The sequence below is a fragment of the Phyllopteryx taeniolatus genome, chromosome 5 (genome assembly GCF_024500385.1).
Source record: "Phyllopteryx taeniolatus isolate TA_2022b chromosome 5, UOR_Ptae_1.2, whole genome shotgun sequence".
NCBI classification, from domain to species: Eukaryota; Metazoa; Chordata; class Actinopteri; order Syngnathiformes; family Syngnathidae; genus Phyllopteryx; species Phyllopteryx taeniolatus.
In genome coordinates, this window is record NC_084506.1 from 6,976,982 (window position 1) to 7,004,572 (window position 27,591).

At 44.3% G+C, this 27,591-nt stretch overlaps 2 protein-coding genes across 3 annotated transcripts; one reads left to right on the forward strand and one right to left on the reverse strand.

Annotated features, from left to right (window-relative positions):
- The first annotated feature begins 3,826 nt into the window (after positions 1 to 3,826).
- Positions 3,827 to 16,667, forward strand: tnnt3a (troponin T type 3a (skeletal, fast)). 2 transcript variants are annotated; one of them, XM_061774962.1, is made up of 13 exons: positions 3,827 to 3,983; positions 7,286 to 7,326; positions 7,579 to 7,592; positions 7,783 to 7,791; positions 11,598 to 11,616; positions 11,697 to 11,742; positions 13,758 to 13,874; positions 14,472 to 14,549; positions 14,624 to 14,737; positions 15,200 to 15,312; positions 15,411 to 15,501; positions 15,614 to 15,654; positions 16,456 to 16,667. In XM_061774962.1, exons 2-13 carry the CDS (start codon positions 7,307 to 7,309, stop codon positions 16,490 to 16,492), a joined length of 699 nt encoding a protein of 232 aa, XP_061630946.1. In that variant the 5' UTR covers positions 3,827 to 3,983; positions 7,286 to 7,306; the 3' UTR covers positions 16,493 to 16,667. The 2 variants fall into 2 exon arrangements, with proteins under 2 accessions (XP_061630946.1, XP_061630947.1); XM_061774963.1 differs by lacking the exon at positions 7,783 to 7,791.
- Positions 16,668 to 18,378: 1,711 nt separating this feature from the next.
- On the reverse strand, positions 18,379 to 24,622 carry myod1 (myogenic differentiation 1). The gene is made up of 3 exons (XM_061774961.1): positions 21,795 to 24,622; positions 20,026 to 20,083; positions 18,379 to 19,294 (listed from the first exon to the last, which is right to left on the reverse strand). Exons 1-3 carry the CDS (start codon positions 22,359 to 22,361, stop codon positions 19,152 to 19,154), a joined length of 768 nt encoding a protein of 255 aa, XP_061630945.1. The 5' UTR covers positions 22,362 to 24,622; the 3' UTR covers positions 18,379 to 19,151.
- Between the last annotated feature and the right edge of the window lie 2,969 nt (positions 24,623 to 27,591).

Sequence of the window (27,591 nt, forward strand, 5' to 3'; positions counted from 1 at the left end):
CTCCCGCCCACTTAAAATAGTGACTTATCTTGTGCTTCATCAAATTGGTAAAACGTCCTTTTCAAAACAATACTTTTACCTATTATTGAATGGTGAATGCTTTTTATTGGGGTCTTATTTTTAAGTTTTTTTGTCTCACTGACCTAACTGGATGAACCATTCCATATATTCAAATTCTGATCTTTATTGTCTTTCCTCCTGGCACATAAAGTATATTTACATTACAGTACGTGTGTATTTATACTCGCGTATGTGCCGAGGTGTGAAAACGGCTCGCGAGCACGAGACCGATGACGTCACAGCCGTCCGACAGCCGATTGGCTGCCACTGAGCCCGGCCAATCACGGGAGAAGTTAAGAAGACCTAAGAATAATTAAGAGTAATTTTTTAAAAAAAACAGCCAGTCGTAAAGAATCACCTGTCACGACTTGATGAAATGTAGGCCAGCGACACTCCACCTTCTGCACCCCCCTTCCTCTGTTAAAATATGAGAGCCCCACCCACCCCCGCCCCCTGACCCCCCTCCTTTTAAGGCACTGGAAGGTTGGCGTCCAAAGTGGAAAGAGTAATTATAGCAGTGTCATAAAAGCCGTCGTGCTCCGCAACGATCAATCCGGACCCAAAAAGACCCCCCCCCCCCCCCCCCCTCCCCGGCAACACCCCGTCACACAAAGTCACTTTCTTACCGGCTTGAGGCTGGCGGCCCAAGTGCGGCGGCCAGATTCCCCTTCAAGCGAGACAAGTCCAGTCAGGAAGTTGAGCAATGCGACACATAGCGAGCACACGCTTTCGAGGTCCACGCCCCCCACCCACGACAACAACAGCAGCAAGGTGGGGAGGTCGGGTGGGCTCGGCCCCAGCGGATCGCCCTTCCCCCCCCCCCCCCCCCCACACACACACACACACATTCCCAGCCAGAGAAGTCGAGGTGCGTTTACCTGGTCCAGTGGCGCAGGGGGGCGGCCGTCCGTCCGTCCGGCTGCCGCCTGCTCGTCGCAGCCCGGAGTGTCGAAGCGGCTGTTTGGCGTCTCACCTCACTCGGCCCCCCCTGCCTCCGAACGCAAGGCCCGCACGCCATGACAGTCCCAAAATAAACGGAGTGACAGCGGCGGCCGAGCGGGACGCCAGGCCGCAAACGCGCGCTCCAGACCTTAAGTTTCACTCCACCAACCCCCTCCAGGCTCCAAAAGCGGGCACCGAAGGCCCCTCGTGCGTGCGTCAGGGACCCCCGGCTCAGGCGTCACATACAAGCGTAACAGTCTTAATGTATGTTATTATGCTTTGTAATGTCATAAAATGTTACGCAGATGTCAAATGATGTAACATGACATGCTAGCTGTTACGTTTACCCTTTACGTCGCATTACGTTGTTGGGGAGTAACAAATTACAGGGGACGAGATTAAGTCATTTCATAACAAAGCTCTTACATTACTGGGAGAAAATGTGTTGTTTTGGGAAATTTCCATGATTACAATTTTAGCAACATTTGAAAAATTGCCACAAAAGTTGGGGATTTTTCAAACACTCGTTTCAACTTCGTCCTTCTCAAGCCGTCGCTTGTGATTGGCTCTCTCTGGTCATGCGCCATTCTGTCTAGTCTCAAACATGACATATTTTCCCAAATATGACCTCGAAGCGCCACCTTGGTTCGACTCATAGTTACACTTTTAAACATAAAAGAACATTGACTTTTTAACAATTTCTTTTTTATGGAACATTCACTTATCTGGTTGTCACATAAAGCGATATTGTCTAAATCGTGCACATTTGTCATTAGGTCATCATGGTATCATATTTTCCACATGCAGTACACATATACTGCAACAAACGCATTTTTATTATGTATTTACATTTCATCATGTTTTGTTATCAGTTTACTATTTGTGTAACGAACAAATATGTGGTTTATTCCAAAAGAATGATCAAGGATTTTAATGCACATTTTTTGAAGGAATCATCCACGCGTCCTATTGATGCATTCATTCAAAATTAAGAAAAGTTTCGCCACTGACTGTTTCCCGCTCGCTCGTCCGCCGTTGCTGTTTTGACATTTGTCACCTTTTGATGACGTACATGTCGGACGAGCGCTCCGTGAGCCTCCATAGTGCACTCGTGTTGGACGCGTATCCGATTTATATTCGCATACAGTATGAAAGACGCCTGGGTCGGATTATGAAAAAAATTGATCTGTGCTGTTCACATTTGCATTAAAAAATCAGATACATGTCACAGTGGGCAAAAAAATCGGAATTGACCTGCAGTGGGAACGTAGCTTAAGTTACTTGACTTTTTGATACTCGGTATACAGTGCCGTGAAAAAGATTTTTTTTTAAAGATAGTTTCACTACTTTAATTTTTAAGATCATCAAACAAATGTCAATATCAGACAAAGATAACCCAAGTAAACATAAAATGCAGTTTTGAAATGGAGATTTTATGTATTAAGGGGGGGGGAAAAAAGTTACCTGGCCCCCCTAAGCCTAAAAACTGCTTTCACACAGGGCCAGGTAAATTTGAATCCTTTTTTTCCCATAAGTAATAAAATCTCCATTTCGAAACTTGGGTTATCTTCGTTTGATGAGCTTAGACATGAAAGTGGGGAAACTATGCAACGACAACAAAAGAATCTGAGAAGGGGGCAAATACGACTACTATGTTATGGTGCATGAAGTTATGTTTCGTCATATTCCATCACATTACCCCGCATGTCACGTTGCGCTGTGTTAAACTACGTTTGTGCTGCATTTCGTGATACGTTACACAGACATCAAGCCACATTTCGTCACATGACATTGCGTTATATGCAATGCATTACGTTAGGTCACGTTACGTTACATGATTGTATGTTACATTTTGTTCCATGTTGTGTTGTGTTCTGTTACCTCGAGTCAGACTACATGTGACATTACGTTACCTGTCATGTTATGTTCCATCATATAATTTTACGGCACATCATGTTACATTAATGTCGCGTTTGTTTATTTTACACTATGTAACTTTACATTATATGTTGTGTTATGTTATTTTTACGTTACATATTTATGGATGGGGTCTCTTAACTTGGTGTCAAAGTTGAAAAGTATCCATATTTGTGTGTGTGTGTGGGTGGGTGTGAGAGAGGTTATTTGTGGTCCACTGGAAAGTGACCCAAAAGGGGGCGGGCCACTGTTCACCAACTTCATACTGTGTACAGCAGCGCCCCCCAGTGGAAGATGTCAGCTCTGTCATAACAGGGCTTTCAAAGCCACTTAACATTCGAGGAAACATCTTCACCGTTGAGCGATCGATCAACCGCTCACTCAATCAATCCGTCAATCCAATTACAGCGTTCTCCTCGAGAACATTTTGAGGAGAATGTTGAGATATCCAGAGGACAATAGGGACATAAGAACGTTCAAGACGCTTCAAAGAGTCTCAAGAGGAGAACTTTGAGAAGTGGACATTGAGACGACAACACTGTGAGGCGAACTTTCAAAGGAGAAGGTTCAAGAATATTGAGGGCGCGTGAAAGAAGAACATTCCGAGGGCCAACAAGAGAACAAGGAGAGGAGACTATTCATAGAAGAACCCATAAATGAGAACATTCTAAAATGCTAGCAGGCTGTCTGATGGACCTAGAAGCTTCTCCTTCTTCTTCTTCTTTGTTATGAAATGTGCTTGCCTCATGCCGTGTTCCCAGAATAGCCGAAAGACTTTGGCGTGTGCCGGTTGTTGTCCAAACTTGAGCCAGCGTCTCCTCCTACCTGGCATCTCCTTATTGAGGACCAGGAGGAGGAAGGGAGTGCGGGGAGGGGCCCCATCTCCACCGGGGCCCCGCCTCCCGCCCGGCTCCCGGGCCAATGAGGACGCGTCGCGGATCGAGTGTCGCTATAACAGAAGAACATCAACAGCGCGGCAAGTTTGCAGAACCCGACAGCCGCTCTGGGCCAGCGGGGACCTCCACGCTTCACACTCCTTCTTTCTTTTCTTCTGCTAAACTCAGGTAAGAAGGTCCAAATCCCAATCCTAACCCCAGTTCTGTAGTCCTCTCGTCCCATAGTGCAGTGATTCCCAAACAGTGTGATCATCAACTATCAAATTTCACTTCATTAGTCCGAATATGATTTCTTGACTCCAAATAATGTATCTTTGATGGTCTATGTATGCCAGCGGTGTGCCGTGAGCCGATATTCCTGGTCCGAGTGCTATTGTCATATAGTCCTGGTCGTGTAACCCCGATTCTAATCCTCCGCTTCTGGTCCTGTGGCGGTCCAAGTGTGAAACGCAAATCTGTCACAGACAAGTCAGAGTGAGGGTCATGTTGTCAAGTAGACGATGTCAGAGGTTACACCTGTCAGGCAAGTCCACGTCGAGGTTCTAGTAGGACCTCTCGCTTTGATTTTGTGGCTTGCGTTGGAAAATGTGGGCGGCGTCAGGCGGTTGAACTCGCACCGTCGTCTTTGAGCGTTTGGATGGTGTCCAAGGTCGGTTATGAGGTTCCGGTTGAATTTGTTGCGTGAATTGTTAGGGTACGTCGTCATGTGAGTCCATGTCGGGTCCATTTAGAGAAGGGGGTCACCAACCTGGTGGCCCTCAAGGACCACATGAGTAGCCCGCGGGCCTGTTCCGAAAATAGCTCAGCAATGATATGAAATGTTGTACAAATGTAAACACTTGAAGAGATTGATCGAAATAAAATGTTGCATATCGATATGTATCTGTTTCCAGTCTTCTTAAATTACCATGTGAGAGATCACTGATGTCAATATCATGAATTATTGATAAGAACAACATAGCATTAAAGGTAATTTGTCCACATTTTACAAGTGTGTACGGAACTGGTAGCCCTCAGGACCCAAGAAGTGGCCCATAGTTTCAAAAAAGCAGCAGAACCCCTGATTTAGAGGTTTGAGGCGAATTGCCTTTGGCGGTGTCAGTCCATTGAAAGCTTCCGGTAGGACTTCCACACTTCTCTTTGTTGTGGTGTCATGTGTTGGATTGTTTGGTCAGGGTTAGTCAAGTAAGAGCTTCTAGTCGAACTTCCGGTTGTTGTCTTTGAATGTTTGCTGGCTCAGTCACAGCGTCGGTTTGCTTATTGAGGGATCAACGGCAGATGGTTCCGATGGTTCTGAAGCTGTCATCTTTGCGGGTTTGACGTTCCGCTAGCATCTATTTGCGAAGCTGCAAACGGGCGTGGCGCGCAGCCACACGGCGGCGGGATCAACACTTTAGCGCCGAGACGGACAGCCAAAATTTTCCAGACGTCAACAAATTCCCGCCGGCAATCGTCAGCGTTGGGGAGGCGGGACGAGAGGGCCTTTTACCTTCTGAGGTTTATCCCGAAAGGCGAAGTCAGCGGCGAGCCGTCGGGCGGGGTCGCGACCTGATCGAAGGAGGCCAGCGCAAGGAGACGGCAGGTGGAATGACTCCGAGGAGGGAACCGGATCCTGACACGGCGTCCCGGGAAACCCGAGCCGGGCGGGCGCCGCGCAGCTGCGACTCGGAAATAGACGGAGGAACGCGATAATGGGAAGAATGTGTGCCTAAGCTCCTCTTCTCATTGGATCAACTCCTCACTCTGTCACTCACATGTAGCATCTACGCTATGCGCCGCTACTCCATTCTGTTCTATTAGGACTAATGTGCTCATCTGATTGGATAAACTGTTGCCGGGCATCTTAATCACCATGATCTGATATGATGATCTTTTTCACCCCCACGATACCGTACAGCAGAATTACAATCTATATTGTACGATACTATTCTATTTTATTTTAGTTGAGTCGATTCAATGAGGGCGTTAATCACGTATATATATATATATATATATAATATATATATGACTTTACATTATATTAGGACTAATGTACTCTCCTCTGATTGGACTGTTGTTGCCAGCCAAGTTAATCACATCCACGATGGTACGATTCGATACAATAAGGTATGATACGGTACGATATGTTGTGATACTCTTCCATTCGAATTGATTTTATTCAAATCGATTCGGTTATGATACGATGTGACAGGATACTTTATTATGACTAATGTGCCACTCCCTCTTTCGATTGGGCAAACCGTTGCCGGGCACGATGTGATGCAATACCAATACAATATTTCTGTTACTGGCCATTTTAATTGACAAAATACGATATGCTGCAATATTATGATATGTTGTATTATATTGTATTACACTAATGTGCCTCATTGGACAAAGTGTTGCTGGCTAAATTAATCATAGTCACGACACCAGGTGATACAGTTTTATATCATATCATAACTTTTGTGCGACTACTCTCGTCTGATTGGATCATCAGTTGCCGGGCATTTCAACGATACAATGCGATATGATACAGTAAATTACATTACGATACGCCACGACATCATTTGATACGATACAATAAGATTATATTTATACATTTTGTATATCATATTTCTTAGTCCCGCAATGAGGAAATGTGTATCGTTTCAGCAGCAACAGTGGAAACAATCTTATCTTATCTTATTGCCTGGCAAGTTAATCGGGACGCGATATGATGCAATACGATACCACGCGATATGATGATACCGTATGATATGATATTACGTATTGTATTATATTCAATTACGATTCATGTGCAACTAATCTCTCATCTGATTGGATAAACTGTTGCCAGTCATCCTCATCACAATACGATACAATAAGATACAAAATATAATGCGGTAAAACACTACAATAAGATGTGAATGTTGCAGTATATTATATTATATATATATATATATATTCAAAAAACATAAACTTACCTCTGTCAATTAGCATTAACCCATCAACCATTTAGTTTATTTTTGTGTTTTTGCTTGTTTTATGTGTTTGTAAAGCATCTTGGAGTTGAACGAAAGCGCTCTATAAAACAAATGAATTGTTATGATTATGATTATGATTATGAAATGAGGCCTTAGCCGTTAATGTTTGCTGTTGGGGCGCGGTGGTGGATGTCAGCGTCCTGTCTAATTTTAAACTCTTGACGATTTTGCAAACTACAAACGTCTGCAATGCGACACCAATGGAACACTTGCACATTTTTATGCTGCTTTCGGCGGGGGTGTTAAATGTGTGCGGAGGGGGGCGGGGCTTGCTGGAGTTATTTTGAAGCTGAGCTTGAAATAAAGTCACTTCGACTCAAGTCATCTTCACTGAAATGAAGCGAGCGCTTGGTCGTGGAAATGCGATGAAATAAATGTCACCTAAGTTTGAATGTGCTCAAGAAAATGTTGTCACATAAGTTCTGATGCGATGAAATACGTTGAGTTTCGTTGTTTGGCTTGCAGGTTGCCACGCCCTCTTTCAACATGTCTGACACCGAAGACTAGTAAGTCCAACAACACTTTGATTCGTCTTCTTGTCTCCTCTTGTCTCTTTTCCTCTCGTGTCGTCTCGAGTCATTGTCTCCTTTCCCCCTCTCCTCTCTTGTCCCCCTTATGTCTCATCTTATCCCCTTGTGTCCGATTTGTTCGTCTGTCATTTTGTCTCCGCCGGTGTCCTCTTTTGTCTCCTCGTCTCGTGTCCTCTCGTCAGCTTCTGATGTCCTGCGTTCTGATCTCGTGTCTTCTTGTGTCCCCAGCGATCAGACGGAGGGTAAGTAGTGTCGTCTTCATCACGACGGTCCTCAGCCGGCTCGTTGGCTCTCGCTCGTTCGTAGCGCCGCCGTCGGCGTCTCGGCGCGAAGGCCCCGCATGGATCCCGCCCGTGTACCCGCGTCTGGCACACCTGGGATCTTTTTACTAATTGTCCTTCTGCTCCTTTCTTTCTCGGCCCCGCCGCGAAGAGTACGACGGTAAGACCCTCCCACTAACCGGCTAACGTTTTGCTTTTGTGGCTTTTTCTTGACAAATTAGCGCCACCTGGCCGACCGCCAGCCGCACGTGGACGCCGTCGTCTACCTCTGGCTTATCTTTCAACCCCGTAACAGCCTGCGCGAGCCTCGGCCCTCGCCACTTCCCGTCCTTCCCCCCCTAAATTTCCAGTTTTTCCTGCAAGTGGTTCTCAAACTGGGCTCCACGAGTTGCAGCTTGGGGGTCTGCAAAATTGTTCGCAAACAATTATTATGTCGTACCTACCGGCGCACCAAGATAAGCAATTCCTCCTCCCTATCGTAGCTTTGGGCCAATTAGAAATTCTGATATGATTGCGACGAATCATCACATAATTCTCAACTCATCCCAGCTCATCAGTACAGCGCTGACATTAGTCGCTCTTCGCAGGGGTTAAATAATATGAGTTGAGTTCACTGCCACCATACAGCGCTCGTACTTCAAGTCCGCGCTCGTGAGTCAAAGCAACAAATCGGCTGAACAACGATTGTGTAAGTGGTTATAATAAGCGGTATTTCATCACTTCGAGCGACTGTCAAAGGTTGCACATGTTGGACACCTCCTGACTGGAAGTTATGCTCCCGAGATAATGGACGGAAATTAGCCACAAAGCTGAAAAGAGGCGAGATCCCGGAAGATGACATGATCATTCCGGCAAGACTCTTTTTAAATGATCTCCCGTGCGCTGAAAATCTTGAGTCTGCTTGAAGGCGTCCCTGGACCCAAAAGGTTTGAGAACCCCTGCGCTAAACCTGCTTCTCTTTGCCCCCATTAACCGCACGTGGTGTGAACGTAGCGGAGGAGCTAGTAGAGGAGGAGGTAGAGCTGGCCCCTGAGACAGAACCACAAGTACAAGTAGAAGCAGAACCCGAGCTAGAAGCAGAACCTGAGGTAGAACCCCAAGCAGAAGCAGAGGATGAGCCCGAAGGTATGTGGCACGGACGGGGGTGGGGCAGGGGGTGTTCTATTATCCTTTCCCACAACACAATGTGCGCTCCACTCGTGCTAACGCTAATGCTAACTTACCTTCCTTCCACCTCTGTCAAAGACACAGCTCGCTTAACGTAAACAAACACACACACACACATATACATGTTTATGTGTGTGTGTGTGTGTGTGTGTTACCTTATTCTGCCATTTTGTTTCCTTGCTGGGGTTTGTCTTGACAGCTGCTGGCCAACAATCAAAACTTTTGATTAGTTGCAGCAACTGTTACCTTTAAAATTATAATGTAATAATTGATCTAGTCAGTCATTAAATGTGTGCTTGCGTGGATGTAATAAAAGCATCATTATTAAGATGTAAACATTACCAGTGGCTGTTGCTAATGCTAGCATACAGTTAGCATGGAGCTAGCATCCAAATTGTATCAATCATGTCCTCCAAAAGCACTTTAGCATTAGCGTACATGCTACTTGCTGTTCATTCCATTGATTAACCAATAATGACAAAATCATCATCAGAATCAAAGCTGGCTTTTGGTCCTTTTGATGATCTGATCAATATTACAATCGTCAGAAGTAAAGCTGTTTTTTTTTTCCTTGAGTGTCATCATCAGAATTAAAGCTGTGTTTTGTTCCTTTAGATCATCTGATCAATATAATCATCAGATTTAAAGCTGTTTTTTTTTTCCTTGAGTGTCATCATCAGAATTAAAGCTATTCTGTTCCTTTAATGATTTCCAAATGAAAATCATCAGAATTATTGTGGTTTATTGTTCGTTTTGATGATCTGATAATTATAATAATCAGAATTAAAGGGTTTTTTTGTTGCTTTGATGGTTTCACAATAAAAGCATAAGAATTAAAGCAGTTTTTATTCATTTGACAGTCTGTTCTCTTGATGTAATAATCAGAGGTAAAGCACCCTTTTGATGATCTGATGGTGACAATTGTCATCAGAATTAAAGCTGCTTTTGTTCCTGTCACCATCTGATAATGAGAATCAGCAAAATAATTCTGTCTGTATTTTTTTATTTTATTTTTTGGTGTAAAGCAGAGCTGCTTTTTGTTGTTATTAGATTTCAAAATGAAAATCTTTAGACCGAAAACTGCTTCTGTTCCTTTGACAAGATGATGAACATTAGTATCAAAAGCTATTTTTATGATCTGATGCTGACAGTCATCATATGGGTTAAAGCTATTTTGCTCCTGTCATGTCATCATCAGAATTAAAGTTTTTTTGGATTCCTTTTATAATCTGATGGCGACAATCATGATCCGAATGAAAGCTGATCCTGTTCCTTTACTGAGCTGATGAAATTGAAGCTGCTGACCTGCCTTTAATGTAGTCACCAGAATTAAAGATGCTTTTGTTCCTTTGATGATGGGATGACATATAACAATCATCATCATCAGAATTAAAGCTGCTGTCTTTCATGTAGGAAATAAGTGGCTGTTTAGCACAACATGTAACCGAACAAAACAATCGGACCTCAGATTTGTTTTGCCTTTGCCGATCTAATAAGCTAACAGCACCATGTTAGCTGCAACGGTAGTGCTAATCACGCTAACAGCGCTAGTCGCCGCAAAGATGCTTGAACGCCAATCATCGAGACAAAATGGACCCCAGCTTTTAGCTTTTTAGCATTTAGCTCAAGTTTGCTTGTAAAACATTTGCTGCTCCCCGTGCGCCGACGCTAACACTTTGATTTTCTATTCTGCTTTTGTTCTGGACGCTTGCTGCATGCAGAGGCCTTTGAAGAGGAAGGTACGTTCTTTTCAAAATAAAACTTGTCATATTCACACTTGGGAGCTTCGCACGATCCAGTCCATAATCTGAAAAAGAGTGTACAAAAAAAAAGAGCAAAAAGTGCTAGTGCAGAAAAAGGGTGAAAGAATATGAGATGCTAACAACTCCCCACCGCCAGCTCGTCAGCTGCATGGCATGAAGCGTCCGGCCAATTGGAGAGGACCCTTTTGATCATGTGACCTTACCTGGCTTGTGGAGAAAGAAGACAAGTTTGGGTTCAAGCCAACGAGAAAGATGCCACACCGTTTGTTAGCGGTTAGCCGTTAGCGACATGGAGGAGGAGAGTCATTAATAACTCAGTGAACCCTCGCTATAAAAATGGAAGAAAAGTGTTTATAATTGCTTATTTTAGTAGTTTGAACCTGAAACCATCATCACAAAACACTTCAAAAGTCACATTTCATTTCCCCAATGTTACCACCCATTCGGTCCACACCAGTAGCTAGCTGCAGCTTTCACCCTACAATCTCAAAAACATACAAAACTTGTTTCTTGAATGGTCTTTTTTAAATGAGAAATTAAAACAAGAACAGGACATTTGTCCTTAATGTGCAAACGATGATATGACAGTGTGATCGTACAGAGTTTTAACTAAAGATTCTGATACAAATCATATTTTTTGTAATAATCTCTTTTTACAATGATGTACTGCATTACAACACCACCGAAGACACTTTTCCTCCCATTTACGCAGTGTCCCTGAACGCACCTCGCGCACACAGGCTGCTAAACATGAAGGCCGGTTTAGTTTAGTTCACGCTCGTTAAAAATGCCCGTTTAAAAATCCGTAAGATACGACGGAATGATGAAATGTGATGTAGCGGGGGTTCACTGTCATAATCTTTTCATCTGTTTGCTCCTTTCTTTCCTTTCAACTCTAATCACCAATTAATCACTTTCATGCTTGAGAGACTTTAATACGTTTGGTTTCTAACAACATTAAATGTACTTGTCACCCCCCCCCCCCCCCCCCCACACACAACCCCCGACCGCCGCCATCTTGATTTGCTACCTGCAGAGGAGAAGCCAAAGTTCAAGTAAGTCACACGACTGGGGAACTTACCTTCGATTGACAACAAGAGTAAGAATTAAAGCAAACCCTCTCGCTCCGTCCTAGGCCGAGCGCTCCCAAGATCCCGGACGGCGAGAAAGTGGACTTTGATGTAAGTTGGGGCAGAGGCGGGAGGAAGTCACACGCAGTATGTGGAAACATAGCAAAAAGCCATCGCGGTGTTACATCAAGTAAACTTTACAGAAATAAGCATTGTTAACAATATACAATGTCAAGATTGTTCCATACTTGACCTACTGTGTAGACATCAGGGGCTCATGCAAAACTTGTATACAACCTATTTTTTTTTTTTTCATTATTTTACTCGGCGGTACAGTGGATGACTGGTTGGCACATCTGCCTCACAGTTGTGAGGACCGGGGTTCAAATCCGGAGTTGGAGTTTGCATGTTCTCCCCGTCCGTGCCTGCGTGGCTTTTCTCCGGGCACTCCGGTCTCCTCCCACATCCCAAAAACATGCATTCATTGAAGACTCTAATTTGCCCGTAGGTGTGAATGTGAGCGCCAATGGTTGTTTGTTTCTATGTGCCCTGCGATTGGCTGGCGACCAGTTCGGGGTGTACCCCGCCTCTCGCCTGAAGATAGCTGGGATAGGTTAATACATGATTAATGTTCTATTTTACCAACGGTGAAGAAAATGGATGGATGGATGATTGTTTTACTTTTTTTTTTTTACTTTACAAAAAGCAGTTATGAAAATCATTAATAACACTCATCCAAGAGATCCCTCTAACACATTATTTATAAAATATAAAGTAGTAAATTTCCATGAATTAGTTGATTTTAAAACATTCCTAACAATATTACGAGGCTACTCCAACTATCTTACGAGTAATTACGCCAAAGTTTTAAAAAAGAGGAAAATACCAAGATGGAGACCCAAAGTGATGGAAATGAGTATAAAAGTGTGAAGTTAGGGAACAACCTCAAAAAAGAAATGAGCCTAACCCTGCCCCTGATAACCACGTTCCCCGATAACGTCGTCCCCGATAACGACATGCCAGATAACCCCATCCCCGATAACAACGTCCCCGATAACGACGCCCTGATAACCACATTCCCCGATAACCACGTTCCCCGATAACGTCGTCCCCGCTAACGACGTGCCAGATAACCCCATCCCCAATAACGACACCCCGGATAACCAAGTTCCCCGATAACAATGTTCCCGATAACCACGTCCCTGATAACGACGCCCCTGATAACCACATTCCCCAATAACGACATCCCCGATAACAACGTCCCTGATAACGACCTCCCCGATAACGACGCCCCTGATAACCACATTCCCCGATAACGACATCCCCAATAACGATGTCCCCGATAACGACGTCCCCGATAACGACGCCCCCGATAACCACATTCCCCGATAACGACGCCCTGATAACCACATTCCCCGAAAACGTTGTCCCCGATAACGATGTCCCCGATAACGACCTCCCCGATAACGACGCCCCTGATAACCACATTCCCCGATAACGTTGTCCCCGATAACGATGTCCCCGATAACGACCTCCCCGATAACGACGCCCCTGATAACCACATTCCCCGATAACGTTGTCCCCGATAACGACGTCCCTGATAACGACGCCCCTGATAACCACATTCCCCAATAACGACATCCCCGATAACAACGTCCCTGATAACGACCTCCCCGATAACGACGCCCCTGATAACCACATTCCCCGATAACGACATCCCCAATAACGATGTCCCCGATAACGACGTCCCCGATAACGACGCCCCCGATAACCACATTCCCCGATAACGACGCCCTGATAACCACATTCCCCGAAAACGTTGTCCCCGATAACGATGTCCCCGATAACGACCTCCCCGATAACGACGCCCCTGATAACCACATTCCCCGATAACGTTGTCCCCGATAACGATGTCCCCGATAACGACCTCCCCGATAACGACGCCCCTGATAACCACATTCCCCGATAACGTTGTCCCCGATAACGATGTCCCCGATAACGACCTCCCCGATAACGACGCCCCTGATAACCACATTCCCCGAAAACGACATCCCCCATAAGCCCGTCCCCGATAACAACGTCCACGCTAACGACGTCCCCGATAACGACGGTGCCGTCGTGTTCAGGATATCCAGAAGAAGCGTCAGAACAAAGACCTGGTGGAGCTCCAGGGCCTGATCGACGCCCACTTCGAGTGCAGGAAGAAGGAGGAAGAGGAGCTCATCGCCCTCAAGGAGAGGATTGTGAGTTAGCGGCGACAAACTCATCACACTCGCAAAAACGCACCGCAAATTCCTTTGGAATGGGACACTTCATTAGGTACAGCCACTCTACAGACATCAACAGAAACAGTCTACGGTTATAAAATGACAAATATTTGTAAATAGATTAATTGCCTTAAATACTATGCATTTTATTGATATACACCTTCACTTTAGTCGATTTATAATGATTTTTTTAGTAACATTTATGCTTTACTCACTAATGGGTGAGTAAAGTATTTTGAAATAAATCTTACTATATTATATTGTTTATCAATTTAATTAAATAATTTAATCTATTTGTAATGGGTGTTTTTTACATATTGATTTTATTATTATCATTAATTTTGTTTTTATATTATTGTTAAGTCAATCATAAATAATAATAAAAAAATGTCATTCACTCTATTCCACGATTCTATTATTCCGCACCAACTCTAATAATAATCATTGTTAGCAATTACCTGTAGATGTCCTCCGATGAAGCGTCCGGTGTGAACATTCGCCAAGTCACGCTGACTCAAACGATGAATCGGGTGCGAGCAAAGATTTGAAGCGAGCGCCTTCGACTCCCCGCAGGAGAAGCGTCGCGCCGAGAGGGCCGAGCAGCAGAGGATTCGCACCGAGAAGGAGAAGGAACGCCAGGCCAGACGCGAGGTCGCGACCCCGCCGGCAAGCCCTCTTCTCCTGACCCCGCCCCCTTCCACTGCATTGTTTTGGGCTGTGTGCAGGACGAGCGTCGGATCAAGGAGGAGGCTGACGCCAAGAAGAAGGCCGAGGAGGAAGCCAAGAAGAAGTCCGCTCTGTCCAACATGGGATCCAACTACAGCAGCCATCTGCAGAAGGTACGCACGCGCCGTCACCATGGCAACCGACGCGCACCTCATCCTTTCGTGACCATCTCGAACCACAACTAACCAGAATTTGCGCGGGTGCTAGGATGAGGGCGCCAGGGAAGAACGAGACAGGCGCTTTCAAAATCTTCTCAAAAAATATTCCCACGTTTTATATTTATATATATATATATATATATATATATATATATATATATATATATATATATGGAAAAGGAAAATGTTCTAAAACATGATTCATGCATTGCAGTGCTGCACTGTGCAACGGTTGGCTTTTTGTAGCTGCAGTTCACACCTCAGCCTGCTGGTGGTGCACAATGACAACAATACATTTCAAAATGATTAATCACACGTCAGACTAAGATAAATTGGAAAAGGATGGAGGGATGGATGGAGGGAGGGACGGACGGACGGATGGAGGCGCTGACATTCGTCCGACATTCCCTCCGCCAGGCGGACCAGAAGCGAGGAGGAAAGAAAGAGACAGAGAGAGAGAAGAAGAAGAAGATTTTGGCCACCAGACGCAAGCAGCTGAACATCGACCATCTCAACGAGGACAAGCTCAGGTACTACACGCAACTACACACTCCAGTACACCCAGTACATCCAGTACACCCAATACTACAAACACAGTTACACACAATACCACGTACTGGAATTTCAGGGACAAGCTCAACGAATTGTATGAGTGGATGTGTCAGCTGGAGTCGGAGAAGTTCGACCACACAGAGAGGCTGAAGAGGCAGAAGTACGAGGTGAGTGCTACAACAACAACAACAACAAAACACACTAAAGATGTAAAACAAAAACAAACATTTTTAAACTTCAAAAAGCTAATGCTGCCCATGCTCTTTGCACCCCCTACAGGTCACCACCCTGCGCAAGAGAGTGGAGGAGCTCAGCAAGTTGTAAGTAATGTGTGAGCATGTCAGCATGTTGTAACTATTGCGCCGCCGCTGGTCAGGAGGACACATTACAATAATAATAATAATGGTATATATATATATATATATATATATATATATATATATATATATATATATATATATATATATACATAATAAAAATGGAATAAATACGTTTTCATTGCATTTGTTCTTGTTTTTTAAATAATTGTTATACAATAACTCTGCAATCTACAATAATCTTTTATTATTAAACAACAGGATTTATGCATTTTATTGTGCAATTATATAAAGCCAGTAGTTGCTAATAAATGGTTAGCCAACTCGCTAGCTTACATCCAGACTGTCAAATAAAATAAGTTTAGAAAATAAATATATATATTTTTTTGCTGTTATAATTATGTTCAGCTTTTCAAATTGCTGACCACAAAAAAATAACAAAAACTCAAAAGAAAAAAAAAAAGCAAGTTGTAATGACATGCTAGCACACATGCGAACATATCGCTAAGAAGAACATATTCTTATAATTATGGAAACATTTTATCGTTACAATTCTGGTCAGATTTTAATGACGTTAGTTACCATAAAATATTCATACAAAAGAGGAAAAACAAACAACTCTTAAAACAAGTTTTCATGACATGCTAGCGCAGACACTAACATACTGCTAACACGATAATCCGGTACATACATGTTAATTTCTACTTATTAATATTATTTTGGAGCTAACATTATTAATACTGTAGCAGCACATAAGTTTGGATGCTAACATGCTAACATGGCTTTGTTTTTGTCGTACCACAGCAGCAAGAAGGGAGCCGCCTCCCGCCGCAGGAAGTAGATGCCACCGGTGAACTTAGTTTAGCTGAGAAAAGGCACCATGTCGTCATCGCCCACCGCTAGCCACTAGCGGCTAGCTGCTAATGATAGCAATAAAAACACGTTGGACCTCCTCGCTCTCTCGACTGTTTGGTTCTCAGTATTTTTGTAAATAAAAGTTTGACTCTTCAAGAAGACATATTTACGCCTCTTGTTATTCTGTGATGCTAACAGGAAGACGGAAGCTCACGTTTTCACGTTTATTTTCACTTTCAAACGAAACACACGCTAACACATTCCCATGATATGTGTGTGAAATGTGATATATGATTAGCTTGAAGATTCATTTAAGGAAACAAAACTACGATACCAAATAAGACTGAAGCTGGCATCTTTAAAACCCATTTAGTTTCACATTTGAGCCAAATGAACACTAATTAGCATTTAGCAATAAAGATTTCATTAAAAATCACAAATATGACGCTAACAGGCAGTACACAAGTATGGGATTTGATTTCATAAATCTTCATGAAGTCATTTAATAAAGTATGGCAAATGGAAACTATCGTATGGAAAAATATTCATGTGTTGAAGTTACGTCAGCTCTACTCGATTTAAACAAAAAAATATGAATATCTCAAAAATAATAAATAAAGAATGATAAACTATTTAAAAAATATAGATTTTTCTGTTTTTTGTGTGTTTTGTTTTTTTTAAGGTGCCGGAAGCGCAGCTGCAATATTTGTGTGAGAGCACACAGTCGGCGATTGTACCATGGTCTCGGTGAAATCGGTGAATGCTTGATACTGATTGGCTCCGAAAATTGAAATAATAACAAAGATCAAACACAGATTTTATCCTCATACCTGTGGTTGTGAGGAAACAGGGTTAGGGTTTCAAATTGGGGTTCCGAAACAGGATTAGGGTTTCAAATTAAGGCTTCAAGACAGGGTTCGGGTTTCGAAGTAGGGTTGCACAAGAGGCTTGGGGTTTCAAAACGGGATTAGGGTGTCAAAGTAGGGTTTCAAAACAGGGCTAGGGCTTCAAATTAGGCTTTCAAAATGGGGTTAGGGTTTCCAAAAAGGATTAGGGTTTCAAAACAAGGGTAGGGTTTCAAAGTAGAGTTTCAAAACGGGTTTGGGTTTCATATTGTAATTGTAACAATAAAAAAGTGATTTTCTGGTCCTACTTGTCTGTTTTTATTTTCACATTGTGAAAGTCAAAAATTGTGAACGGCGTTTTCATTCCTTTGGAAAGATCAACGTCAAAAGAGAAAACATTAGAATCGTGGCCATGGAAATAGTTCACGCATATTAAACAGCGGCTAATGATGCATCTTTGAACTTGAATCGCTACTAAATGCTTTTTTTTTTTTTTGTTTGTTTTTTTTTGCTTCGTCATGCGAATTACCATGACAAACGTTTCACGAGACTTTTGGTTTTGGTCAACTCGCTTTGCTGCAGTAACACTTTACGGCCACGCGATGGCAATGTTTCTCCGTGAGACTGCTACGAGTTCAATTCAATGTTGACGCAATCATGAAAATTGTTTTTGGTTTTTCTTTCGAATATAATTTTCAACTCTTAAAAGAGAAAATGCGGCAAGGTATTTTGCGCTTATTTGAATAAAGTCATTTAACAACTGTTATTAAACATTCACACTCGTTTCACTCGCGTAACAAGGGTCGTCATTTCTTATTTTTCAAAGTGTGTATTATTATGAGAAATTCAAATGTCAAGTCGACACGTTATGTATAATAATAACATTAAGAATAGTTTGATGTTAATCAAATATGCACTAGTAAATTGAAAATGTTCATTTCAGAATAGTCATAAAAATGTCCATGATAATGAATGCAAAAACTATACGTTAAAAAAAGAAAGAAAGAAAGAAATCACAAAAAGAGGGTTTAGTATAAATAAAGTATAATATTTATTATAATTGGAGTGTCACTCAGTTTGTATAAATATAAAGTTTTACATTTTTGTTTCACGACAAACACAAAGAAAGAAAGGAAAGCATTAAATACGTTGAACAAACGCTCTTATTTACAACCTCAGCTCAAATGTACAAAAAAAAAAAAAAAAAAAAAATGGTCCTCTGCAAACAATCAACGCGTCAACTTTTCCCATTTCCAAGAAAATACTTTCTCTTTTCTGTTTTGCTCGTCTCGTCGGAGGCGCCTCGAGGAATGTACGGTCAGCGCAGGTCCCGCCCCCCAAAAACAATCGCGCGATCGCGATCGCCGTCAAAAATCGCCCTCACAACGACTTTCATCTGCTGCTGCACGCGGAGCAAAATCCCAAGCGATCACGCGCTGTCGCGCTTTGCCGATTTGCAAAATTCACCACATCGCGTTGACCGCGACGATTCTCACGATTAGCATTATTTCTCACCGTTAGCAGGAAGCGTTGAAAAACATTTGCAATATGGCACCGTGCGCTACAAACAAGCAGAAACACTTCAATCGAAGCGCAATGTGACGCTGTCAAAAGTCGACATTTTGCAGCGATGCCATCATCTCGTCATGACGCCAATGGATTGTTTTTTTTGGTGGATTGATCGGATTGCCGCGCGTATGTGCGCTGTCACCCTTTTTCCCGATGAGCGGGAAGTTGATTTTGGAGGCCCCGGTGAACGTTCTTGTCGTCGTCGTTTGTTCGGAGGACACGAGCGGGGCGCTAAAGGATTTGGTAGATGAGGTCGGGGTCCCGCGGGCCGCTCGCCGGGTCCTCGATGTTGCCGGCGTCGGTGGAGATTCTCTCCACGATGCTGCACAAACAATCCAGGCTGGACACCGCCGACGCACGCTCGCACTTGGCACCTGAACGCAACACGGACAAGGAAGACGTCAGCGGCCGAACTTTCTTTCACGTGAAAGGCCGCAATGGACTTTTAGTTCCACTTTTGACACATAGGGGGCAGCGCTTTTGGACCGCTCGGTGTTCATCGTCTTCCACATTTGGACAGCAATCGCGCCGAACGTTTTCTTTCTTTCCGATTGGTTCGTTTTCCTTGTTTGCGGCAACGTACCTCAGTCGGCGATACGAACGATACGAATCGCCAATATCGTCCGAGGCTAAAATCCTCACGTTTGCCAAAACGTCACCCGATTCGATTGCGGCCGTAAAAGCCGAAAATGGAGTTAGCCCGCGTTCATTAAAAAACAAAAACATCTCATAATCCCTTTGCGAAGCATTTCATGAACACCGTTCATTATTATGACGTAATCGCGTGATATTATTTATCTTTTGTGATTACAAACGAACGTTGTTGAATGTCCTGATGGTGCAAATTTGCCTTCCCGTGCAAAGTCATTCACGCCAAATCAGCTCGGCCGCAATGATCACGTGCGAGTCGACGTCGCATCGCTGTTGAAATGTGCCGGTCGCTTGAATGAAGCCAATCGGACAGATCGGTGTTCATCAATGCTTCGAAAGGGTTCATCGTTCATCGTTAAAAGTTAATCGTTAACGTGACGGTGTTTGTGTTTGCAAATACTGAACGCCCGCTCCGTCCGTTTAAACGGAGCGTGACGTCATCTGCTCTCCTTACCCTTGTCGTCGTTCAGAAAGGTTTTGGGGTCAAAGGTCGTCGGCCCGCTGAAGTCCGCCTGCACAACAACGACAGCGTCATCGAGACATTTTTCACGTCAGGTCGATAAATGCGCCAATGAAATAGCAATTACATTTCAATACAAATGCATTTTCCATATTCATATCAATAGATTGGAGCGATTAGTTCATCTTAAAATAAAACTACAATGAAAATAAACCAAGTAGTTAAGACGTACGTGAAAATTATTATTTTTTTTTTTCGTTTTCTAGAGGTTTAAATGTGGGGTTTTTTTTTCTTATCCCGCTTATTATTTTTATGACGTTGTGATGTAAGCTTGATAACCTTTGAACATTTCTGTTTCGTTCGATATTTCATGTTATTATAGAAGCCTTAATTATATATTATTGTACTCATGACAATGTTTCTCAGTGATTTGTGATCATGTTTTTTTGTTTGTTATTATTATTATTATTACTTGATCTCAACTCACTTGATTGTTTCCTTCATTTAAAAAAAAATATATATATATATTTTTTTTTTTGAAAGCAGGCCAAGATGTGACAACATCACGAAATGTTAATTCTTATTTACAGAAACCCCAAAACAGTTGGGAAAGAGTTTTTCTTTTCTTTTATTTTCCATGGTCGATTAACTCTTATTTGGAGCATTTAATGACGATTAAACATATACATGATTGCTCAAGGGATGAAATGAAATGTGACGATGTTAATGAATGTGAAGGTTGACGTGTGATGACGTTGTTATGATTTCTGTCACGATTGGCAGCAATTCGCGTTTGTCTTACATTATTTTACTTTTGAAAAACAAGCAGCCCATAAATGCGCTAATAATGAGTATAAAAGAAGTCAATGTTGAACAATCGTTTTCAGAATAAATCCTTCAATAAAAATGAAAAGACACAAAAAAAAATAATCACCCCATCAAAAGTGTTTTTTGACCTAAAAAAATCTATCGGAAGGTTTTCTTGTTTTCTTCTTAGTGTCGGCCTCCTTCTTTTTAAAAACAAAAACGGTTTTCTGTCAAGCATCTTGATTTTTTTTTTTCCCTCCAGGAAAGAAAAAATAAAATAAAAGATTCCGTTCCGACAAATCAGACAAATTATGTTTTGTTTTTTTTAGGAATTTGACTTTGATGACCGTCAATTCTTCCACTTGACGATCGGAGAAAGAGAGAGCGAAAAGGAAATAATTTGCAACAATAAGAGCATGTAACTTTTGGAACAAAGTTGGAACCGACTCAGTGGTGACGTCGTGGTGCATTTGAAATGACGTCATTTGGCGATCAATTGTTCCTCTTAAAAATGAGCGCAAAGAAGAAAATCGGGCGTTTGAATGAGGACTTCTTATCGTCTCATTTCTTCTTCTCGTCTTGTTGTTTTGTTGTCTTCGTTCTTATTTTCAGGTTGTCTTATTTCGATGATCGTTTTATTTTGTATTTTTATGTCTTATTTCGTATTTTTTTATTTCCACGTTGTCTAATTTTGACGATTGTGTGATTTCTTATTTTGTATTTTCCTGTCGTCTTTTTTGTTATTTTCTCGTTGTCTTATTTTTTTCTTCTTTCTGATGTTGCGGCTCTTTGTTGTTTTTCTCCTTTTTCTTGTTGTTGTTGTTGTTTTGTTTTCTTTCGCGCTCCCGCCCGCCCGCCCGCCCTTCCTTTGCGCGCGGTAATAAACAAATTCGCGGCGCGTCCTTTTTGTTGTTGTTGTTTTGTTTTGTTATTGTTTTGGGACGCGCGCGACTCACCATGCCGTCGGAGCAGTTGGAGCGCGGGCTGGAGGCGTCCGAGTCGCCGCCGTAGGCCTCGACGAGCGGGTAGAAGGCGTCCCGGCCTCCGCCGCCGCTTCCGCCGCCGCCGCTTCCGCCCCCGCCGCCGCGCAGCAGCGCCTGCAGAGCCTGGATGTAGCCGATGGCGTTGCGCAGGATCTCCACCTTTGGCAGCCTCTGGTTGGGGTTGGCCGACGTGCAGCGCTTGAGCGTCTCGAAGGCGTCGTTGACTTTGCCGAGTCGGCGCCGCTCGCGCAGCGTGGCGGCCTTGCGGCGGTCGGCGTTGGTGGTCTTGCGCTTGCACGCCTTGCACGCCCACAGCAGGCAGCGGCCCGCTTGGTGGTGCCCGCTGGGCGCGCGCACGTGCTCGTCGCGCTCGGCCGGGTGAAGCTGCGGCGGGGGCGGCGGCGGCGGCTGCTGCGCGTGCGCCAGGCGGGGGTCCGCGTCCAGGTCGTCGAAGAAGCGCGCGTCGTCGGCGTCGAAGCAAGGCTCGTCGTAGAAGTCGTCGCCGGCGTCGGCGAAGGCCCGCAGCTCCGGCAGCTCCATCGTGGCGCCCGAACGCCGCGAGAAGAGCGCTTCGGCGCGTGGGGACCGGGTGGGGGGGGAAACGGGTGGGGGGGGGGGAAACCGGGGGGGCCGGGTGGGGGGGGCGTCGACTTGATGCGGAGCCCCGAACCCGCTCGGAGACTCTTGTAGCTGCGGAGTCGCTCGCGGGCGGGCTCGGCCGAGTGACGCGAACGCCACGCGGGCCAATCGGGGGCGGCGGGAGCGCACGCACGCACGCACACACACACACACACACACACACACACACACACACCATAAAGTGGTGAGGGAAAATAAACAAAATCTGCTGCAAATGTTGGGCTTTTTTTATTTTAGGCCTTTCGTGTATTTCTGCACCCAAAAAATAAAAGGAAACCATATTTGCTACACTGAAGAACGCTGTGGTTGGCACGTGAGTGACGTCATTTCCCCACCAAAATAAACACAATGACGAGTTCAATGATGTTCAACTTAGGTCAATACAAAGGATTCTTTTTTTTCAGTGTATGACATTTGTTTGTTTATTTTCCACATTTGAATCAAGAGCAACGTCATGCTTGAATGAACGACTTTTTGTTGTTGTTCGGTGTAGAAGGACTCGTAACATTTTCCCTGTCCAACATTCTGATTCCAGATATCCTCCATAAACAACTTGCACTAGTACACGCTTGGCCCACGCTACTATGCTGTTGAACGTACTCGGGTTTCAAATGTGGTCAATCGACGTCATTTCCCTGGAAAAGAAAAATCGATGCGAGTTTGACACATTTCGATCGTGCGCGAGCCGTTTTGTTCCAATCCAATTCCCATTTTCTTTTTTATTCAACCCAAGTCTGCGCACTAGTAAAACAACTCACTAGTCACAAATGGAACCTTAATGGCAGAGCTGAGCGGCGCCCGACGCGCAAGTCGAAGATCAGGTCTAAAAATAGATTGCGCACGCACTAATCGATAAATACAAGTAGCAAGCGACATGTCAATCATTGGAACGGAGTCAAAAGTATCGATTCTTCTTCACGTCAAAGTCAAAAAGTAGGCTGCATTCAAACTACTCGCACAAGCGCAATAGATCGAAAATGTCACTCGCGTTACTAGCCGCCTCTGCCGACCGCTAGGCTAATGCGACGCACTAGTAACCCTACGACGGCAAACTCCAAGACGACGGCGCCGGACCGAGACTCGTCGGCGCTCCAGTACGATGGCTGTCACGTTGGAGAAAATCCTCTCAAACAAAAAATGCGATGGCGAGCACATGACAGAAATCCGTCGCGCACTAATGAGACTCAGGTTACATCGTGCGTGTGCGCGTGTGTGGTCATGTAATGATCACGGGTACTTGTGTGGTCCGTAACCTTTGAACCTGCAGGTGACAAGTCTCTCCAGTCTGCGTCAACACTTCTTCTTCTTCTTCTTCTTCTTCTTCTTCCTGCAGGTCAATTCCAATTGTTTTGCCCAACATTATTATTATTATTTTTTTTTTTTTACAATTCAATTATTTTTTTTTTCATATCCGATTTAGGCCCGTTCCATACGTGGATTTAAATCGCAAATTTATCCGACTTGACTCAACTTTTATTTAATCAGCTAAAAGCGCAGTTGAGACAGAATATGTTAAACTTCAAGTCAATCCAATGAGTCAATGAGACGCGGACCGCCGAAGTAAAAGCGAATCGGCCTTCCAGCATCGGTCCGGATCGGACGAACCTTTAAAACAGCTTCTGGATCGAAGATTGTGTGTCTTACAGCAGTCGTAGTGTCCAACTCATCTTTGTCACGGGTTGCGTTGCAGTTGGGCTTTCCTCGGAGGGCCGCCACGACTGGGAAACGGTAGCAATGTTAAATCGCCTCATCGTCTACACAACGAATGGAGAATTCACAAAACGAGGATCGTGCTTTGTTCTGCTATTCTTCAAGTAACAATAAAAAGGGGTTTGTAAAAAATAAAATAAAATAAAATGCTTGCAATATCGCAACATTTTGGAACAGATTTTAACAAGAAACATGGAAGTTGAAACACCTGATTTAGTGTCGCGGGCCACAAAAACGATGCGGCGGGCCGGATCCGGCCCCCCGGGCCTCGAGTTTGACCCCCGTGTCGTACAGGAACGAGCTCGTAGAAAAGTGTGCCAGGCTGCGTGGTTCACGATCCGTCCGCCAGCCTCGCCAAAGATGGTTTGAAAAAAAAAAAAGCTAAAAAAAAAAGGCTTGAAATGATTTATCTTGGTCTCATATTTTTATGAGCACTTTTTTTTTTTTTTTTTTTAATTCCAAACTTTTCTATCCACTTTATACGCGTGAGTCTGCAATGCAACGTAGGTGGGTACACTACATTTTAGTGATGGCACTTGGTGGGGAGAAAAAAAAAAAAAAGTAACTTTGTGTGTTTGCTACCGCGTTTTCATTTTTGGCTTCGCAAAATCGTGAGCTGCTGCTGCTCATTTTTGTTGTCTTTGTCGTCCTGCCGCAATTAAGGGTGGGGAGTTTTTTTTCTCGCCGTCATCGCCTGGCGCTCAAACAAACGTCTTTGAGTGGCACTACAGTGTGCGTGCGTGCGCGCGCGCGCGTCAGCTGTCACGCCCGTGTGTTTCCCTTCACACTTGGCCCGTTGTTCACGGATCAGCATGAGGAAGGCCTCACTTCCCACAATGCCTTTCTGCAGCCTCCCCAGAGTTCTCTTTGAAATCCCGGATCGAGTGTCCCCCCCCCCCCGACCCGCTCGACACAGTTTTCCGCTGACTGCAAAGCGTGTGTCCGCTTACTCGTCGCGCTGCTGGTCACATGATATTTCCGTTTGAACCAATCAGAATGCTCGCTGGCAGCTGTTTCTGTGACATGCAGCAACTTTTTGCCATGCTTGAAATCTGATGGGGCTAACGCTAATGCTAACTCCACTAGTTCACTTGCGGTTTGTTAGATGATTTCCTGTCGACTGAAAAGGTGCTTCTTGACTTCCTGTACGCTGCAAAGAGGTACTAGGTCACTTCCTGTACACTGTGGACAGGTACTAGTTCAACATCTGTTTGCTAGCTAACTACCTGGATGCTATGCTGTATACAGAGATGTTAGATCACTTCCTGCACTAGTTGTGATATATATATATATATATATATATATATATATATATATATTGTACACTGTGGAGAGGTACTAGCTGAATTTTTGTCTGCTACATGACTTCCTGTACACTGAGGAGAAATACGAGTTGTTCTTTTTTTTTTTTGCCAGTTGACTTCTGGTACGCCGGGACGGTGATTGACTGGTTAACACATCTGTCTCACAGTTCTGGGGACCGGGGTTCAAATCCCTTTCTGTACTCACTGAAGTCCTGTAAGCTAGGGAGATGCGCTTGTTGACTTCTTATACACTGGAGAGGAACTTTTTGTGTATTACTTATCTTCCTGTACACTGTGGAGAGGTGCTAGTTGACATCCTTTTTTTCCTTTTTGTAACTGCATTCTGGTGAATGCACACAAGCACGCTAACGTGTTAGCATGTCAGCAGCGCTGAAATGCGTTAACGCGAGCTCTCGTGTGCGCTCTTTCGCACTCTTGTTGATGTGCGAGAGGAGTTTGAGGTTCAGGTTTCAGCACATAAACGACCTCGAACGCACCAACACCTGCTGTTAGCCGTTAGCGTGAGCCACCCTCGCGGTGCTTTTGCTCGCTCGAGCCAGCAAAATATTTGCGCTGTTGCGTCACGCCGCTTCCCTGAGAGCTTTTCTCCTCGGTGGATTTAGTCGAACCGCGCCAGCTAATCGAGTTTTCCGCTCTCGCATGAGGCTGGCAAATAATCCAAAAAAGTGTCGCCATACCAACCGGCAGCACCCCATCCAGGCGCTCAGCCAGGACGGGCTCGGGGTCCTCCAGGCGAGGACGGACCCTGAATACACCAACGCGTGTGCATGTGTGTGTGCGTGTTTGTGCACATGTAGATGTGTGATTTCGTGTATATGCGTGTTTGTGTGCGTGAGTGTGTACGATTGTTTGCATGTGTGACTTTGTGTGTGTGTTTAAAGAGAAGCTGCAATGACTTTTTATTTTTACCCTTTTTTTAAGAAAATCTAAGACGTCTGTTCTTCATCCTATTGCATCTTCATCATCAAAATGAAGCGCTCCACATGATTGCATCACCTCCAAAAATACGAACGTAGCGCGCTAGTTTTCTACTTCACTTCATATACGATGCTAGTCACTTACTGTAACTGAGTAACTGTAACATATAAGTACAATAACTGTAACTAGGTCACAGAGCCTACTAGAACATCTGAACTTAACACAACTTTAAATGTGATTGGTTCCTTCTGAACACAACCACATCCCTAGTTGCAGGAGGGTGTGCACACTTGTGCAACCAGATTTCAGTTGTTTATTTTCACATTCCCTTGCTAAAACTTCCCCATTGTGGGACTGATCAATAGTTTGAATGGTGCAAAGAAGGTTGGGGAACGCTGCCCTAAGAGAGGATGATAGTTCACTTCCTGTACTAGATGTTTTCCTGTATGCTCTGGAGAGGTGCTAGTTGACTTCCTCTTTCTTAATTGACTTCCTGTATATTTTGGAGAGGTGCTTGTTGACTTCCTGCACACTCGAGTCAACACTCGCAATTACCTCCAACTAGCACACCAACTGCGGTCAAAAGTATTTGGAGACTAGTGGACGGGAAGGTACTACTACACTCCGCAAGACAAAAATGTATTTCCCCACACGGAGACTTCGACATGGCAAGATCGCTTGACTCCCCCGGGAGATTCGCCCTCGCGCGACTCCCTCGGCTCCCGGCCAGGGGGTCTTTGCGGGGGTCTGTCCGGCGGTGTGAGAGGTGCACGCAAGCGTATGAAGTTTCCAGATGCCTCCCAAGCGTTTGCTGCGCTGACTTCAGCCGTCATTAGTTCCGTCGCGCGTATTTTTAGTCAGCCGCCCGCAGCTGTCGTCGTCGGACCCGAACGAGCGAGTGAAACGTTTAGACCCCAAAAGTCGGAACATGATTCGTGTACGTCGTGTCGACAGGCACGACCTCCACCGCGACATTCGGGACCGTCACTTCCTGTACATCGCCGAGAGGTGCTAGTTACCTTCCTGTATCACTGAACTCCCGATACAGTGTGGAAAGGTGCTAGTTGGCTTGCTGTAGCGAGTTAATTAACAGTTACTAGTTGACTTCCTGTATGCTGTGCAAATGTGCGACTCCACTTTCTGCACACTATGGAGACATGCTGGAGGTGCTAGTGGAC

Excerpts from the sequence above, each read along its gene's own strand:
- tnnt3a (XM_061774962.1), top strand. The coding sequence starts at position 7,307 with ATGTCTGACACCGAAGACTA. Across the intron at positions 13,875-14,471 it reads TCGCCCTCAAGGAGAGGATT|GAGAAGCGTCGCGCCGAGAG; the intron begins GTGAGTTAGCGG and ends GACTCCCCGCAG. Across the intron at positions 15,502-15,613 it reads TGAAGAGGCAGAAGTACGAG|GTCACCACCCTGCGCAAGAG; the intron begins GTGAGTGCTACA and ends CACCCCCTACAG.
- myod1 (XM_061774961.1), bottom strand. The coding sequence starts at position 22,361 with ATGGAGCTGCCGGAGCTGCGGGCCTTCGCCGACGCCGGCGACGACTTC. Across the intron at positions 20,084-21,794 it reads CCAACTGCTCCGACGGCATG|GCGGACTTCAGCGGGCCGAC; the intron begins GTGAGTCGCGCG and ends GTTGTTGTGCAG. Across the intron at positions 19,295-20,025 it reads CTTTCTGAACGACGACAAGG|GTGCCAAGTGCGAGCGTGCG; the intron begins GTAAGGAGAGCA and ends TGTTGCGTTCAG.